This window comes from Delphinus delphis, chromosome 2 (assembly GCF_949987515.2).
Source record: "Delphinus delphis chromosome 2, mDelDel1.2, whole genome shotgun sequence".
Lineage (NCBI taxonomy): Eukaryota > Metazoa > Chordata > Mammalia > Artiodactyla > Delphinidae > Delphinus > Delphinus delphis.
In genome coordinates, this window is record NC_082684.1 from 93,997,482 (window position 1) to 94,012,694 (window position 15,213).

General features: G+C 40.2%; 1 protein-coding gene and 1 long non-coding RNA gene across 4 annotated transcripts in view; one reads left to right on the top strand and one right to left on the bottom strand.

Annotated features, from left to right (window-relative positions):
• LOC132420630 (uncharacterized) overlaps window positions 1-13,861 on the bottom strand; it is a 60,462-nt gene extending 46,601 nt beyond the window's left edge. The window contains exons 1-2 of the long non-coding RNA XR_009518401.1: window positions 13,750-13,861; window positions 11,254-11,367 (exon numbers count right to left, since the gene is read on the bottom strand). This is a non-coding gene — a long non-coding RNA (uncharacterized lncRNA). The remainder of the gene's footprint in view (window positions 1-11,253; window positions 11,368-13,749) is intronic.
• A 133-nt stretch (window positions 13,862-13,994) lies between these two features.
• Window positions 13,995-15,213, top strand: part of AP4E1 (adaptor related protein complex 4 subunit epsilon 1) — a 107,203-nt gene continuing 105,984 nt past the window's right edge. For all 3 annotated transcript variants that reach the window (XM_060005236.1, XM_060005235.1, XM_060005237.1), the window contains exon 1: window positions 13,995-14,203. In XM_060005236.1, the coding sequence (XP_059861219.1) occupies window positions 14,054-14,203 (150 nt within the window). In that variant the 5' untranslated portion in view covers window positions 13,995-14,053. The remainder of the gene's footprint in view (window positions 14,204-15,213) is intronic.

The window sequence follows — 15,213 nt, forward strand, 5'->3', positions numbered from 1 at the left end:
GAGGGAGAGAATGACTTCCCTCCACAATAATGCCCTTTGAGGAATATCTTGCTCTTAGCAGTAGGAACAATTGATGTAATTAATTCTCTCATATGATCTAGGTACTGTATTTTTAAAGATTTGACTCTCATTAGTTTATTAGTATAGCCTCAGGCCTCTTTAGGTGATTAATACCACTTCAGGTGATAGTATATTATCACCTCTTTGGAATGCTACTTTTGTTTCCTTCACCTTGTTTCATTTCTGATCTCTTGATCATTTTTTACAGTGCTTTGGATTAGAGCCTCCTTGAAGATTGAAAAAGTTCCCATGGTTTCCTTCTGAGAAGATCCTGTTTATTGAATCTACAGTCTATCTCTTCTTCTTGTTCAGGATCTGGTAGACTATTGGGAAAAGTCCTTACAAGGGTTTCCTGGGAACTGGATTTTTAAAACAAGTTATCTGTGGGAAAATACTCTCCAAGTACGAAGGGGCTCTGTTTTTGCCTCTACTTATTTCTCAAGCTCCTTGGGGAAAAGAAAGTACTACAGGTCAAATCTTTTTACAAGTAAGCTCCATTGGACTGTCCAAATACATGGTATGGATTAGAATTTTGTTTCATTGACTGTGGCTTGAATTAGGTTACGCATAAGCTGTGCTGTGGAGGACTCTTGGTTAAATAAAGATTTTCATTGCAAATTTATTTGTTTTAGAGGAATTTACCTGGTAAACACAGATCTCTTCCAGCTAATGTTTTCACCAGGCTGATTCAGACTGGGGAACAGGAGTGGGAAAACACTGTGGGCACAGTCTGCTGGCTAGCAGTCAAGGCAGAGGAAAGAAAACATAGGCAAAGGTCTGTGTGAAATATGAATCTGAGTCACAGAGGGAGAGGAAGAAAATAGTATGTGTCATTCTGAAAAAGCTCGTCTAAGGGCAGTTTCTTTTGGCTATAACAGTTGCCTCTCTCCTGGAGACAGTCACAGGGCCTCAGCTGGCTCTTCATGCCCCATTTTCAGATTTAAAAGGAAGCCACCTTCAGGCAAATTCCCCCTTCCTCCCAAGAAAGAAAATAAAAGGAAATTGAGAGTACTGGTCTCTGAAGAACCTGGGTGGGGTTTTGAATGAACCTAAGAGACTGCCCTCCCTCAGCTGAGAATGTCTGCAGTCACAACTGGGACTTGCTCTTCTGGTGCCCCCTTGGGCATGAAGGTGTTCTCTAAAGTTGCCTAAATCCCGACTATTGCAGTCACCAGAACTCTACCCATCACGTCTCCTTTTCTAGGCCTTGCCTCTCAGTGTGGAGCGTTTCCTGACTAACTTTTGGCCGTTCCCAAGGCTGCTCTCTTGAACTTTTTCTCTGGTCACTCCCTATAGGCCGTCCTCAATATATTCATTTTTCTAACAAATTCTTTCTTTCCATTTGACATGCATCTCTGGTCACTAAGTCCCAGAAAGATCCTGCAGCAAACTGTGAATCAATAATAAATGAGCATTTCTAAAATTCATTTAAATACTTTACACTTTCATTGGGATATAACTTACATACCATAAAATTTACCCATTATTCACTTACAATAGTGTACAGTTAATGATTTTTAGTAAATTTATAGTGCTGTGCAACCACTGTTACAATCTAGATTTAGAACATTTCCAAAACCCCATAAAGTTCCCTCATGAGTATTTGCAGTCAATTTCACCTCCAGTTTCAGGCAACTGCTGATCTGATTTCTGTCTCTACAGATTTGCCTTTTCTGATCCTATCCTATAAATGGAATCATACAATATATAGTGTTTTGTAACTGGCTTCTTTTACTGAGCACAATGTATTAGAGACTTATCCATACAGCATGTACTTCATTTCTTTTTTCTTTTTAAAATATTATTTATTTATTTAAAAATATTTGTTTATTTATTTATGTATTTATGGCTGCGCCAGGTCTTAATTGCGGCACAAGGGATCTTCGTTGCAGCATGTGGACCTCTTAGTTGCGGTATGCGGGCTTCTTTAGTTGCAGCACGCGAACTCTTGTTTCGGCATGTATGTGGGATCTAATTCCCTGACCAGGGATTGAACCTGGGTCCCCAGCATTGGGACCGTGGAGTCTTACCCACTGGACCACCAGGGAAGTCCCTTCATTTCTTTTCACGGATGAAAAATAGTCCATTGTATAGATATATTACATTTTGTTTATCTGTCATCAGTTTATGGACATTTGGGTTGCTTCCAGCTTTTGGCTATTATGAATAATGCCTCTATGAACATTTATGTACAAGTCTTTGTGTGAACATATATTTTCATTTCTCTTGGGTAGATACCTAGTAGTAGAATTTCTGGGAAATTTGTTTAGGTTATTAAAAAAAAACTATCAATCTGTTTTACAATGTGGCTCTTCCATTTTACTTTCCTACCAACAAATACATGAAGATTTTCCCACATCTTGTCTACCACTTAGTATTGTCTGTCCTTTTGATTATAGCTCTAGTGGGTATGTAATGCTATCATATTGTGGTTTCAATTTGCATTTATCTAATGACTAATAGTGTTGAGCATCTTTTTTTTTTTTTTTTTTGCGGTACGCAGGCCTCTCACTGCTGTGGCCTCTCCCGTTGCAGAGCACAGGGTCCGGACGCGCAGGCTCAGTGTCCATGGCTCACGAGCCCAGCCGCTCCGCGGCATGTGAGATCTTCCTGGACCAGGGCACAAACCCGTGTTCCCTGCATCGGCAGATGGACTCTCAACCACTCTGCCACCGGGGAAGCCCTTGAGCATCTTTTTTTAAGTGCCTTTTACCCATTCATATATCCTCTTTGGTGAAATATGCATTCTAATATTTCCCTTATTTTTAAATTGGATTGTTAGTCTTCTTATAACTAAGTTATGAGTTCTTTGTATATTTTAGATAAAAGTCCTTTATCAGATATACAATTTGTAATATTTTCTCTCAGCCTGTATCTTGTCTTTTCAACTTATTAATATTATCTTTTGAAGCACACAAGTTTTCATTTTGATAAGGTCCAATTTATCAAATTTTTCTTTTGTGGACTGTGCTTTTGATGTCATATTTAGGAACTCTGGGACTCCCTGGTGGTGCAGTGGTTAAGAATCTGCCTGCCAATGCAGGGGACATGGGTTCGAGCCCTGGTCCGGGAAGATCCCACATGCCACAGAGCAACTAAGCCCATGCGCCACAACTACTGAGCCTGTGCCCCTAAAACCTGCGCTCTGCAACAAGAGAAGCCACTGCAATGAGAAGCCCGTGCACCGCAACAAAGAGTAGCCCCCACTTGCCACAACTAGAGAAAGGCCGTGTGCAGCAACGAAGACCCAACACAGCCAAAAATAAATATACAAACAAACAAACAGACAAAAACTCTGCCTAGCCTAAGTTCATGAAGATTTTATCTTATGTTTTCTTCTAGAACCTTTATAGTTTTACTTTTACATTTAGGTGTAAGATCCATTTTGAATTAATTATTTTGTGTATAGTGTGAGATAAAGGTCTAAGTTAACATTTCTTTTGCATATGGATATCAAATTGTCCCAGCATCATTTGCTGAAAAGATTGTCCCTTCTCTATTGAACTGTTTTGGCTACTTCATTGAAAATCAATTGATGGGGACTTCCCTGGTGCCGCAGTGGTTAAGAAGCCGCCTGTCAATGCAGGGGACACAGCTTTGATCCCTGGTCTGGGAAGATGCCACATGCCGTGCAGCAACTAAGCCCGTGTGCCACAACTACTGAGCCTGCGCGCCACAACTACTGAGTCAGTGTGCCGGAACTACTGAAGCCCGTGCATCTAGAGCCCGTGCTCCGCAACAAGAGAAGCCACTGCAATGAGAAGCCCGTGCACCACAATGAAAAGTAGCCCCCATTTGCTGCAACTAGTGAAAGCCTGAGCAGCAACAAAGACCAATGCAGCCAAAAATAAATAAATAAAGAAAGAAAGAAAGAAAGAAAGAAAGAAAGAAAATCAATTGACCACAAATGTAAGAATTTATTCCTGACTCTCAATACTGTTCCATTAATATATATGTCTATCTTTATGCCAATACCATACTGTCTTGATTACTGTAGGTTTACAGTAAGTTTTGAAAATGGATATTGTAAGTCATCCAGCTTCGTTCTTCTTTTTCAAAAATTGTTTTGGATATTCTATATAAAATTTAGGATCAGCTTGTCTGCTTGTGCCAGAAAGGCTGCTAAGGTTTTGTATACAGTTTATAGATCAATTTGGGCAGAAATTGCAATCGTAACAATATTGATTCTTTCCAGTCCATGAACATGGAGTATCTATCCATTCACTTATATCTCCTACCTATCAACAGAAAGAAAAACTGACAAAATTGAAAAGAGAAATACAGTGCTACAATAATAGATGGAGACTTCAATACCCACTTTCAATAGTGCACAAAAAAACCAGACAGAAGATTTATAATGAAATATAGGCCTTGAACAACCCTATATACCAATTAGAACTAACAGACATATATAGAACACTGTACCCAACAACAGCAGAATACACATTCTTCTCAAGTGCAGATGGACTAGTCTCTAGGATAGAGTATATGTTAGGCTACAACACAAACCTTAATACATTTCAAAAGGCTGAAATCATAAATACATGCAAGGTATCTTTTCTAACCACAATGGAATGAAAGTATAAATCAAAAACAGAAGGAAAACTGGAAATGTATGGAAATTAAACAACATACTCTTAACCAATAGGTCAAAGAAGAAAATACAAGGAAATTAAAAAATACCTTGAGATGAATGGAAACAAAAACACAACATACAAAGCTTATGGGATGCAGAAAAATAGTGCTAAAAGGGAAACTGTAAACATATACATTAAAAAAGAAAAGAATTTCAAATCAATAATGTAACTGTACACATTAAGTGACTAAAAAAGAAGAAATATCTAAACCCAAAGCTAACGGAAGGAAACAATAAAGATTTGCGCAGAGATAAATGCAATGGAGAACAGATAAACAACAGAAAAATCAATGAAACCAAATTTAGTCTTTCAAATGATCAACAAAACTGACAAATAACTAAAATCAGAAATGAAAGAGGGGACATTACAACTGATACCACAGAAATGAAAAGGCTTATAAGAGAATACTATGAACTGTTGTGAGCCGACAATTTGGATAACCCAGAAGAAATGAATAAATTCCTAGCAACACACAACCTACAAAGACTGAATCATGAAGAAACAGAAAATCTGAACACTCATAATTAGTAAGGAGATTGAATCAGTAATCAAAAACCTCCCAACAAAGAAAAGCCCAGGACCAGATGGTTTCATTGGTAAATCTACTAAACACTTAAAGAAGAATGAATACCAATCCTCTTCAAATTCCTCCCTGATACCTAAGTCAGAGAAAGACACTACAAGAAAAAAAAAAGTATATATCAATATCCCTTATGAATACTGATGTAAACACCTTCAACAAAATACTAGCAAACAGAGTTCAACAGCACATTAAAAAGACTATATACCATGACCAAGTGGGATTTCTTTTTGGAATGTAAGAATGATTCAACATACAAAAATCAGTCAATGTACTATACCACATTAACAGAATGAGGAAGTAGCTCATTCAGATTCAATATAATTATGCATATGGCTGGATTCATGTCTTCCATTTTGCTATTTGTTCTCTATGTACCACGTGTTTTTTTTCTGTTCCTCTTTTATTGTCTTTTGTTATGTTTAATATTTTTTGTATCCCATTTTAGTTCCTGTGTTACGTTTTTACTATATTTTTGGTGTTATATCAATGTACCATGAATATCTTTCCATGACGATAGATACAGATTCTGTTCTGGAATTGAGAATAATAAAAACATGCTCTCTATCCCTGAGGGTTCAGTTCTAATAGGGGAGAGACATAAAAATTGATCATTTCAATTCAATTTTAGTAGAGGTTGTATAAGGTACAAACATGGGGCAGGGAAGGCTTCATAGAGGAAGTGATGTCCGAGTTCTGTTTTAAAGGATAAATAGCAATTTTCTAGTTAAGTAAAGAGTAGAAGGATATTCCAAACAGTCAGCATGTGCAAAAACATGAGGAGTTAAAAGTGAGGCATGTTCATGGAACTATCGACAGCTCAATATCCCTAAAACAACAACAAAAAACGCTAACCTAAGCCTTGCAGGAAAAGAGGCTAGAGAGGTGGGCAATGGGAAAGTTATCGAGGTCTAGATCCCCCGATAAGGAGTTTGCAATTTATCCATCAGACTATTTTGAACTGAGAATAATATTATCAGATTCTGAAATAGAACGCTCTCTCTGAAGGATTAGCTGAAAAGAGAAGAAATTGGTGGTGGTGGGTGACTAATTAGAAGATTTTTATAATAATCCAGGACAAAGATGAGATAGTAAAGCAAGATGGCAGGGGAAGTGGAGCAATGGGGATGTTTTAAGCATGTTATCGGGGTAAATGGAGGCAATTTAGCTTGAGTGGGAAATCAGAATTATTGGTGAGAGCTGACAAGGGCTTTGTAGGGAAAACACTGCCAAATGTTAAATGCAAAGAGCAAGGGGATGAAGAAAGCTAAATGGAGTTTAGAAGTTCAGGGGGTTGGGAATGGGATGGATGACTTGGAGCCTAGGTGAGAGTCTGGCCAAGGATAGAGGGTGAGAACTGGGGCCGTGGGTATGCATGTGTCCTGTAATTCCTCTGTCAGGTGGTTCCTGTGCACATTCCTGGGACAGCATGGAAACCTTTGAGTAAGAGAGTGTGAACAACTGTTGTCTGTCTTCAACAGTCCCATCAACTGAGGGCAGGAATTTTTGGAAAAATATTAGATGAAGGAATGATTCCCTAGAGATAAACTCTGAAAATAAGTGGGTTGAATTCTCTGTGGGCACAGGGGTGGAATCTAAGGCTTTCAAAGTGAAAGCTAATGTTTATGTATAAAATATTTCTGAAGAAATAGATCATAGCAGTTGTTTCTACTGAAGGGAAGTGGATGGCTGGGGAATGGGAAGGGAGGAAGACTTTTCTGTGTATAACTTTTTGTACATTTTGAATTTTGAATAAACTGCATTTAACATCTATTCAAAATAAAAGTTTTAAAACAGGAAGCTGAGGAAATGTATTGGAGAAAAATACTTATCACCCCTTCACACATCTGTATGTATTTTCAGGTGAGACACCCCTGCTTAGACAGCCCCGTTTGTTCCTGTAGGGGAATAAACTAGTTTGCCCCCTACTGTCCTAAGACCACTGCACCTTCTTAAAGTGTACTGAGTCACTTCTCTGCCCTATTTTCAGCTCAGTGAGAGCCACCTTCCTCCCTGACTGGAAGAAGAGACAGAGGAAATCCAGTTCTTGAGGGTTTAATTTAATAGGTTCAATCCCTGTGACAGTATGTCATTCTGAGTGAAATTACCTGGGATAGAGGTAGAGACAGGAAAAGGAGAAAGAAGAGCCCATATTTACAGGAAAAATATACAGTCTAAATTTACAAGCTTAAAAAAGAACATCCATATCCCCTACATTTTAGGGTAGGACTTGGAGCCAGAGTCTCAGAACAGGAAGCCACAGACAACCTCTTTACTGTCAATACCATGAAAGTACAGGTGAAATATTACAGGCTCAGAATCTAGATTTAGGGCTGTAATTTCAGTTCTACCCCTAATGTTGTGCGACCTTGGTCAAGTGGCTTCCAAAATCTAAGTATCAGTATCCTTTTCTACAAAATTAGCTGATTGGATGTATAGATGAACTCCAAATATTCTTTCAGTTTCCACATCTTATAATTCTAAATCTTAGCTGGGCTTGCCATATAGTTCTGTAGCTTCTCCTAATAGCCATTTCACTACTGGGCTTTCAACATTTGTTTCTTAGCTCTACTTTCAACTTTTAGTTTCGGGAGGTGAAAGCTAGAGGAGGAATAGTAGGAATTGGTGGGTATTCAATCTTTGTGCCTGGGCCACAGGGTAGGAAGCTCTGGTTGTCGTTTCAGCAATTATTCCTTCATAACCTGGTCAATTGGAGATAATTTTGTCTTTTTCTCCCCCCCAATTTCTTTTTCTGAGAACTCTTTTGTCTTCTTCCCTTGCAAACGTCACCCTACCCCTAAACTCCTGCTGTTCACTGGCCTATACTCATATATTGATTGTTGTGACTGAATTATAAATATAATGATTATTTCAACAAATAATTGAGCACCTACTATGTACTAGATAAGCAGTTTTCAAACATTTTGGTTTCAGGACCCTTCTATATGCTTAAAAATTGAGGCCCCCCCCACAAAGCTTTCGTTTACATGGGTTTTATCTGTAGATATTTACTGAATTAACAAAGTAAAACTGAGAAAAATCTAAGCTATTGATTTTAAAATAGCAACAGTAAACCTATTACATATTAACAACATAAAAAAATAAAAAACAACTATATATTCAAAATGAAAAAAGTGAGAGAAGTAGCAATGTTTTACAAATCTGCAAATCTCTTTATGTTAGGCTTAATATAAGACAGCTGGAATCTCGCATGCTTGGTTCTGCATTTAATCTATCATTGTGGGGTTTGCAATAGTTTCCTGGGGCTGCTGTAACAAATTACCTTGGTGGCTCAAAACAACAGAAATGTAATCCCTTATAGTTTTGGAGGCCAGAAGTTCAACATCGGTCTCACTGGTTAGAAATCAAGGTGTGCTCAGGGAAGCACTCCCTCTGGAAGCTCGAGAGGAAAATTCATTCCTGCCTCTTCCAGCTTCTGGTGGCTGCTGGCATTATTTGTGACTACTTGTTCCAATCTCTGCCTCTGCCTTTACATCAATTTCTCCTCTTTTGTGTGTGGTGGCTAATCTCCCTCTACCTCTCTCTTTTTTTTCTTTTTCTATAAATTTACTTATTTATTTATTTTTGGGCTGCGTTGGGTCTTCGTTGCTGCACGCAGGCTTTCTCTAGTTGCGGTAAGTGGGGGCTATCTTTGTTGTGGTGCAGGGGCTTCTCGTTGTGCTGGCTTCTCTTGTTGCGGAGCACAGACTCTAGGTGCGCAGGCTTCAGTAGTTGTGGCATGTGGGCTCAGTAGTTGTGGCTTGCGGGCTCTAGAGCTCAGGCTCAGCAGTTGTGGTGCATGGGCTTAGTTGCTCCGTGGCATGTGGGATCTTCCCGGGCCAGGGCTCAAACCCATGTCCCTTGCATTGGCAGGCAGACTCTCAACCACTGTGCCACCAGGGAAGCCCTGCCTCTCTCTTATAACAACATTTATGATGGCACTTAGGGCCCACTGGGATAATCCAGGATAACTTCTTTATTGCAAGATCCTTAATTTAATCACATCTGTGCAAGTTTTACTATATAAGATAACATTCACAAAGTCCAAAGATTAGGATATGACCATATCCTTGGGAGACAGTACCAGCCTACCACAGGTTGGTATGCTGTTTGAAGTTTATGAAGAAAACCTGGTCTCACACAGATATGTAGTTCAGGAAAAAACAGTATTTTAATAGCCTTTTCAAATAATTGTGGATGTTCTTCTTTGATACCATACCAAAACTCAACAAGCAGTAGTTTCTTAAAGGTTTGTTGCAATTTTAAATTATATCAGTGAACTTTTTGTATAGGGTTACATTAAAATCATTGGTCTATATTCATTTTAAATAGATCTTCAGTCCATGCATAATTTTATAACATCATGCATTGATCATTTGGAAAATATTGTTTCATTGAGTTATACAGATCTTCTGAATACTGACACTTTTAATTATACACTGTCAAAAAATAACATTCATTAATATCACCACTGATCTTGTCAGAACAGTTCTTACATATTAGAGATTACTAGACTCCTGGTAGCAGATACACATTTTTCAAAATTCCAATTTACTCTTGAAAGTTTGAATTTTATTAGTGGTAATGAATACTGTCAGTTATTTCTCTTGAGGCAACAGACTCACTGCTCATTTTCAAGAAAGCCATTGTTTGTTAATCATTATTTCAATTAAAATTGTATTCCATGAAGAAAAGTGGCTGGTTCAGCTTTCAAGTCAAACTGCACCAGTGCTTTTCCTTGAGAAACCTTGGTTACATGTCAGAACTGCTTTATGTGTACTCCCCATTTTGTCACACACAGTATTTAAAAGAAATGTACTCAAGGGTTGATATTTAATAAAATTAAAAATTCTTACTGCTTCATTAAAGATATTCTTTTGTGAAACTGGCTTTTTTTAAAAATGTGTCAGTGGTGAAGAGTACAGTTGGGAGCCTCTGCCTTGATTTGTGCCAAGATGCCAGCAGTTTTGCCCAGTATTGCTTTTATACAATTAGTGCAAATATCAGCACAGTTGTTCCAGAATAAACTATGAAATTAAAAAAAATTGTACAATGTTTTATTTCAGCATCACTTTAGTTTATTGCCAGGCATTTATATAGATCTTCAAGTATTAGCTGGTGCTGCCACCTGACAGATACAAGCAAAGCAACAAGACTAGCTACATCTATAATTATATAATTTTTGTCCATCTTAAAGACAGTATAATTCTGCAGATAGGATATTCACCCAGTCTTTATGTTTGCAATGGAATTTCTAATTTGGTGAGTTACTGCATCTTTGGAAAACAGCACTGCCATGATTTCTTTGACTTATTTTTCATCTAGCAGACATTCACTCAGTAATGTACAGGCTTTATTAGTCTTTCAGCTATCGTATGCCCTTCTCCAGCCAGTGCAATACAATAATTTAACCTGTAAAATGCTTCAGCTGGTTTTTCATTTCTACTTTGAAAAGTGGTAACAAAAAAAGCTTTGGCTTTTAAAGAGGTTATCATTTTAATTTTTTATTTTTTCTAATTTTTTATTTTTTTTTAGGTTATCATATTTTAAATATTCAATTTTCTTTAAACTCTGAATGATTGGTCTCAAAATGATGCCTCAACCTACCTGGCACCATAATAGTGCTTGAAAATATTCTGTTGAATAAGACAAAATAAGGTAAATCATTAACATCTCTGGGCTTCCCTGGTGGTGCAGTGGTTGAGAGTCCGCCTGCCAATGCAGGGGATACGGGTTCGTGCCCCAGTCCGGGAAGATCCCATATGCCATGGAGCGGCTGGGCCCGTGAGCCATGGCCGCTGAGCCTGCGCATCCGGAGCCTGTGCTCCGCAACGGGAGAGGCCACAGCAGTGAGAGGCCCGCGTATCACAAAAAAAAAATAAAAATCATTAACATCTCTAACATCGAGGAAAAGAAATAAGCTTTTGTCACATTTTCCTTTCTTATTTACAGTTTCACCCAGATTATTCCCTTTACCTGACTCAGAATCCTCTGATATTGATGTCAATATCATATTTTTCAGCATCTTTAGATGTGGGAGATTGAGAAAGCAGGTCTTCTAATCTCCCTCTTGTGAATCAATGAAAGAATCTAAAATAAAAAAAAATTATAAACAAAATTTTATTTTAGAATAAAAGATTAAATTCTAAAAAGTAACAGTTTTGGAAAAAATTTAAATATTTAGAAAAGTTTTCAATAAATTAAAAATATCCTTGTAAAACAAGTAAACAAAATGAACTTTTTTCTTGTGTTTCTACACAGGCACAAGGAGAATTTAGGGATTTCAAAATACCATTTATTAGATGATTAAATGAGGAGAGATAAGTATAAATGAATGTTGACAAAATTCTTTCTTAGGGAGAAATGGAAACTTTTATTTGAGCCAACTGAGGATTACCACCTGGGACACAGTCTCTCAGAGAGCTCTGAGAACTGTTCTGAAGAGGTAGAGGGGGAGGCCAGTAGTATATGTGACTCTGGCGTAGGGGTATGTGCAATCAAGCATTCATTCCCCTTGGTAGAAAGTTACTGCTATTTCCGAGGAACAGATATATTAGTTAATGGTTTTAGTGCTTTTCTAAGTATAAGAAGATGCTGGGTTCATAAAATTTTCTCCTAAAAATATCTAACTATCTGAGGGCCAGTTCTGTCAGTTTTCCAGAGCACAAAGTGCCTCATGCTGAATTCTTTTCAGGGTATATTGTAGGTCAGCAACTACAGCGGCTGATGACTTGATTTTTGTATAACTGGATGATAGGTAACATTCTTTATTTTACAATCCCTTCCCTTTTGGTCTTACTTTTGACTAAGATTTGGGAGTCATTTCATGACCAATTTGTCCCATGGTGCTAGGAATGCTCATTCCCAGGTCAGACAAGGATTTCATTGATATGCTCCTCACTGTGCTATTACTGGACTAGGCCCTGTTAACAGTAATCAAAAGCCTCTGTACTGCCTGTCTTACTAGTCTGTTACGGTCCAGGAAACGGTTCCATCTTGTTGCTTCTTCCCATATTTGGAGTTACACTATTAAGATCATTGATCTTATAGGACTATATATTTGACCAATAGTTTCAAATCACCTAATCATCATTAATTTTATCTGAGGCTCAGCCACACATTTGGTGATGCAAAAAAACAATAATCTTATAAAATACGTGGAATACAAGTAACGTTCTAAGTAAATATTTAAGCTAAGAACTTCCACTAGGTGTGGCCCAGTATCTCCCCAGGTTATCTGACCAGCCTGTTGTGCACCACCCACTATCTTTAAGGGAAATGATATACTGGCATTGTACATAAAGTCCACCAAAGTTGTCTGCACATACAAGGTGAGTGGTGGAGCACTGTGACCCCTTACAGGATTGAGAAAGGAATGTTATCTTCTAAGAGTTACATGGCTGGAGCCAGAAGAAGGAAAACTGATCTTTACGGCTGAGCAGATACTTCTGCCATTGGGGAAGTCTGGTTAATGCATGATGCAGATGCACAATGAACACTAGAGGGGAGAGAGGAGGCCCAAATGGGTGGAGAAAAATTTTATGTCTAAATTTCTCATCTTGCCTTAAAATATGAATTTTTATTTCATCATAAAGATAGCTTGTAAGAACACACTAGAAGTACTGGGGACAAACTGAGTTAAACTCTGAAAACTTATACCCTAAACCTTAGACGAATCTATAAAATACAAGAGTAGTACTCAAGCACACACTTCATCAGTCAGTTGAGAGGTTCTAAGTCCTCTATCTTGAAAACTTCTCTATATGCTCTGGAGAGGATAAGAGTGAAAACAACAAATAACATTTAAGTAATATTATGAATATAATTTTGACTTCCTGGATCCTTTGTTAGGGTCTCCTTCAGAACTCACCAGACCACATTCTCAAAAGCACTGCACTAGATTCTGTTCTAGATGGAAGCTGAGGTGACAGCAATGAATAAGACAGGGAGATACATATTTATGTAGTGGCAACTGCCATCAGTTCTAGAATGGAAAAGAACACAGCGTTGTGAGAGGATAGGACTGCGACCTGCTGGGCAGGAGCAGGGGGTCTGGGGGGCGCGGGGGTGGCCAACCGACCACTTCCCCTTCCTGGCTGCCTCCCCAAACCCCAGGAGAAGGGGGGCGGAGGGGAAGAGGCAGTGGCCAAGAGTCCCCCGTACGCGGCGGGCGCTGAACCCAGTAGGTTGAATCCACAGGACTGCCGCGCCGTCATTCAACACCACCAGGGTCCCCGGCACCGCCAGGGCCAGGGCCGCGCGTGGCGCCGGGGCCCAGCATCGATTCCGCCCCTCCGAGTGCGGCCGAGGGAGGTGGGCGGATTGCCGGTGGTCCCCCAGACAGTGAGAGGCCGCCGAGAGAGGGCCAGGAATGGCCACCTCCCCGTGCGGTCTCGGGCAGCGCGGAGGCGGCCAAAGGGAAAGGGAGACTTTTGCGGCCGAAGTATAAGAGGGACAGACGGCAGCGGCTACCTCAGGAGGACCCAGAGAAGCTCGGGACGGAGGGGTTGCCGTCGAAACCGGGAGCGTCCGGCCCTTCTGCTCCTCCAAAGGAGGACCACGTCCACACAGGCTTGGCGCGCTGTCTTTCGCTTGCGGACTCTCGCGCCCTCCCGCGGCGTCTCTCTAGAACGACACTGTGCTTGTCCGCGCAGAACGCGAATAAAGATTTCTTTTTCAGACAAACAGGAAGTGCCTACGGTGGCCGGGGAGGCGGCGGGGCAGGGCCTGGGCATGAGGCCGGGCGGTGAGCGGAGCGCGGGTGGCGGCGGCGGCGATGAGCGACATTGTGGAGAAGACGCTGACGGCGCTGCCGGGACTCTTCTTGCAGAACCAGTCGGCTAGCGGGCCCGCGGCCGCCAAGGCGTCCTTCTCCTCCCGACTGGGCGGCCTGGTCCGCGGCATCACCGCTCTCACCTCCAAGCACGTAGGTGTTTTCCGGGCCGGGAGGTCAGGGGCGCCTCGGGGAGGCCCCCTCGCTGGGAGGCTCCGGTCCGGCGGCGAGCCTCCGGGGCTGGCATGAGGCGTGTGTGTCTGTCGGTCCTGGCGTCTGTCCGGAAGCGTCACTTTGCTGCCCGGACTGACAGCTGGGAGGCCGGGTTTCCACGGTTGGCCCTGACACTGACTCATTATTATCTGGGGCAGATATCTTTAATCTTTGAGCCTCCGTGTGTTTCTTGAACGTTGACATAACGGAGTACCAATACATATTTCATAGGTTGTTTCGAGAGTTAGATGAGACATCGAGCGTGTGAAACTACCAGGTGCCATGGAAATGTCAGCATTATTCTTCTAAAAAGTTTCTTTCGCACTCGGGTTCTTTCTGGCTCCCGGTTCTTTCAACTGCTAGATGTCATACGCTAGAACAGACCCTGCCATTTGAACCTGTTGTTCAGTATATTTGGGGAGCTTGAGGTTCTTAGGTTAGACCTACGGGTTGGGCAAAGAAAAAGCATAATTCTCCCCAAATGCACTATTTGCTGAGTAAGTCTCTGCCTCAGATGGGCTTTGAAAACGAGCAGTTATAATGGAAGTTTTTAAGTTCCCACAGACTTTTCAAAGCTTCAAGGATTTTGTATCTTAAAAAAAGATCATGTGGTAGGTCAAAATCTGTTCAAAAGATATTTGTGGAAGAGACTATGTGTTAGACCCTAAAGAAACAGTGTAAAACACATTTCCTTTTCCCAAGGAATTGGTCCTTCATCTTGGGCTTAAGACAGCTGTAAGCAGTATACAATGAAATATGTGTTAGGAGAGAAGAAAAGACAGAGAAGGTTTTTCTTCAAAGTGCTCTTTGGGTTTAAAAACGTTCTTTTTTAAACTGAAATAAGATGATGTACTGGGGAGGATATGCTTCACATTCAAAAATCACAAAAAAACAATTATTTGTAGACTTGATATTGCTTGTCTTAAAATTTTGTCCTTTGCTAGTTTTTA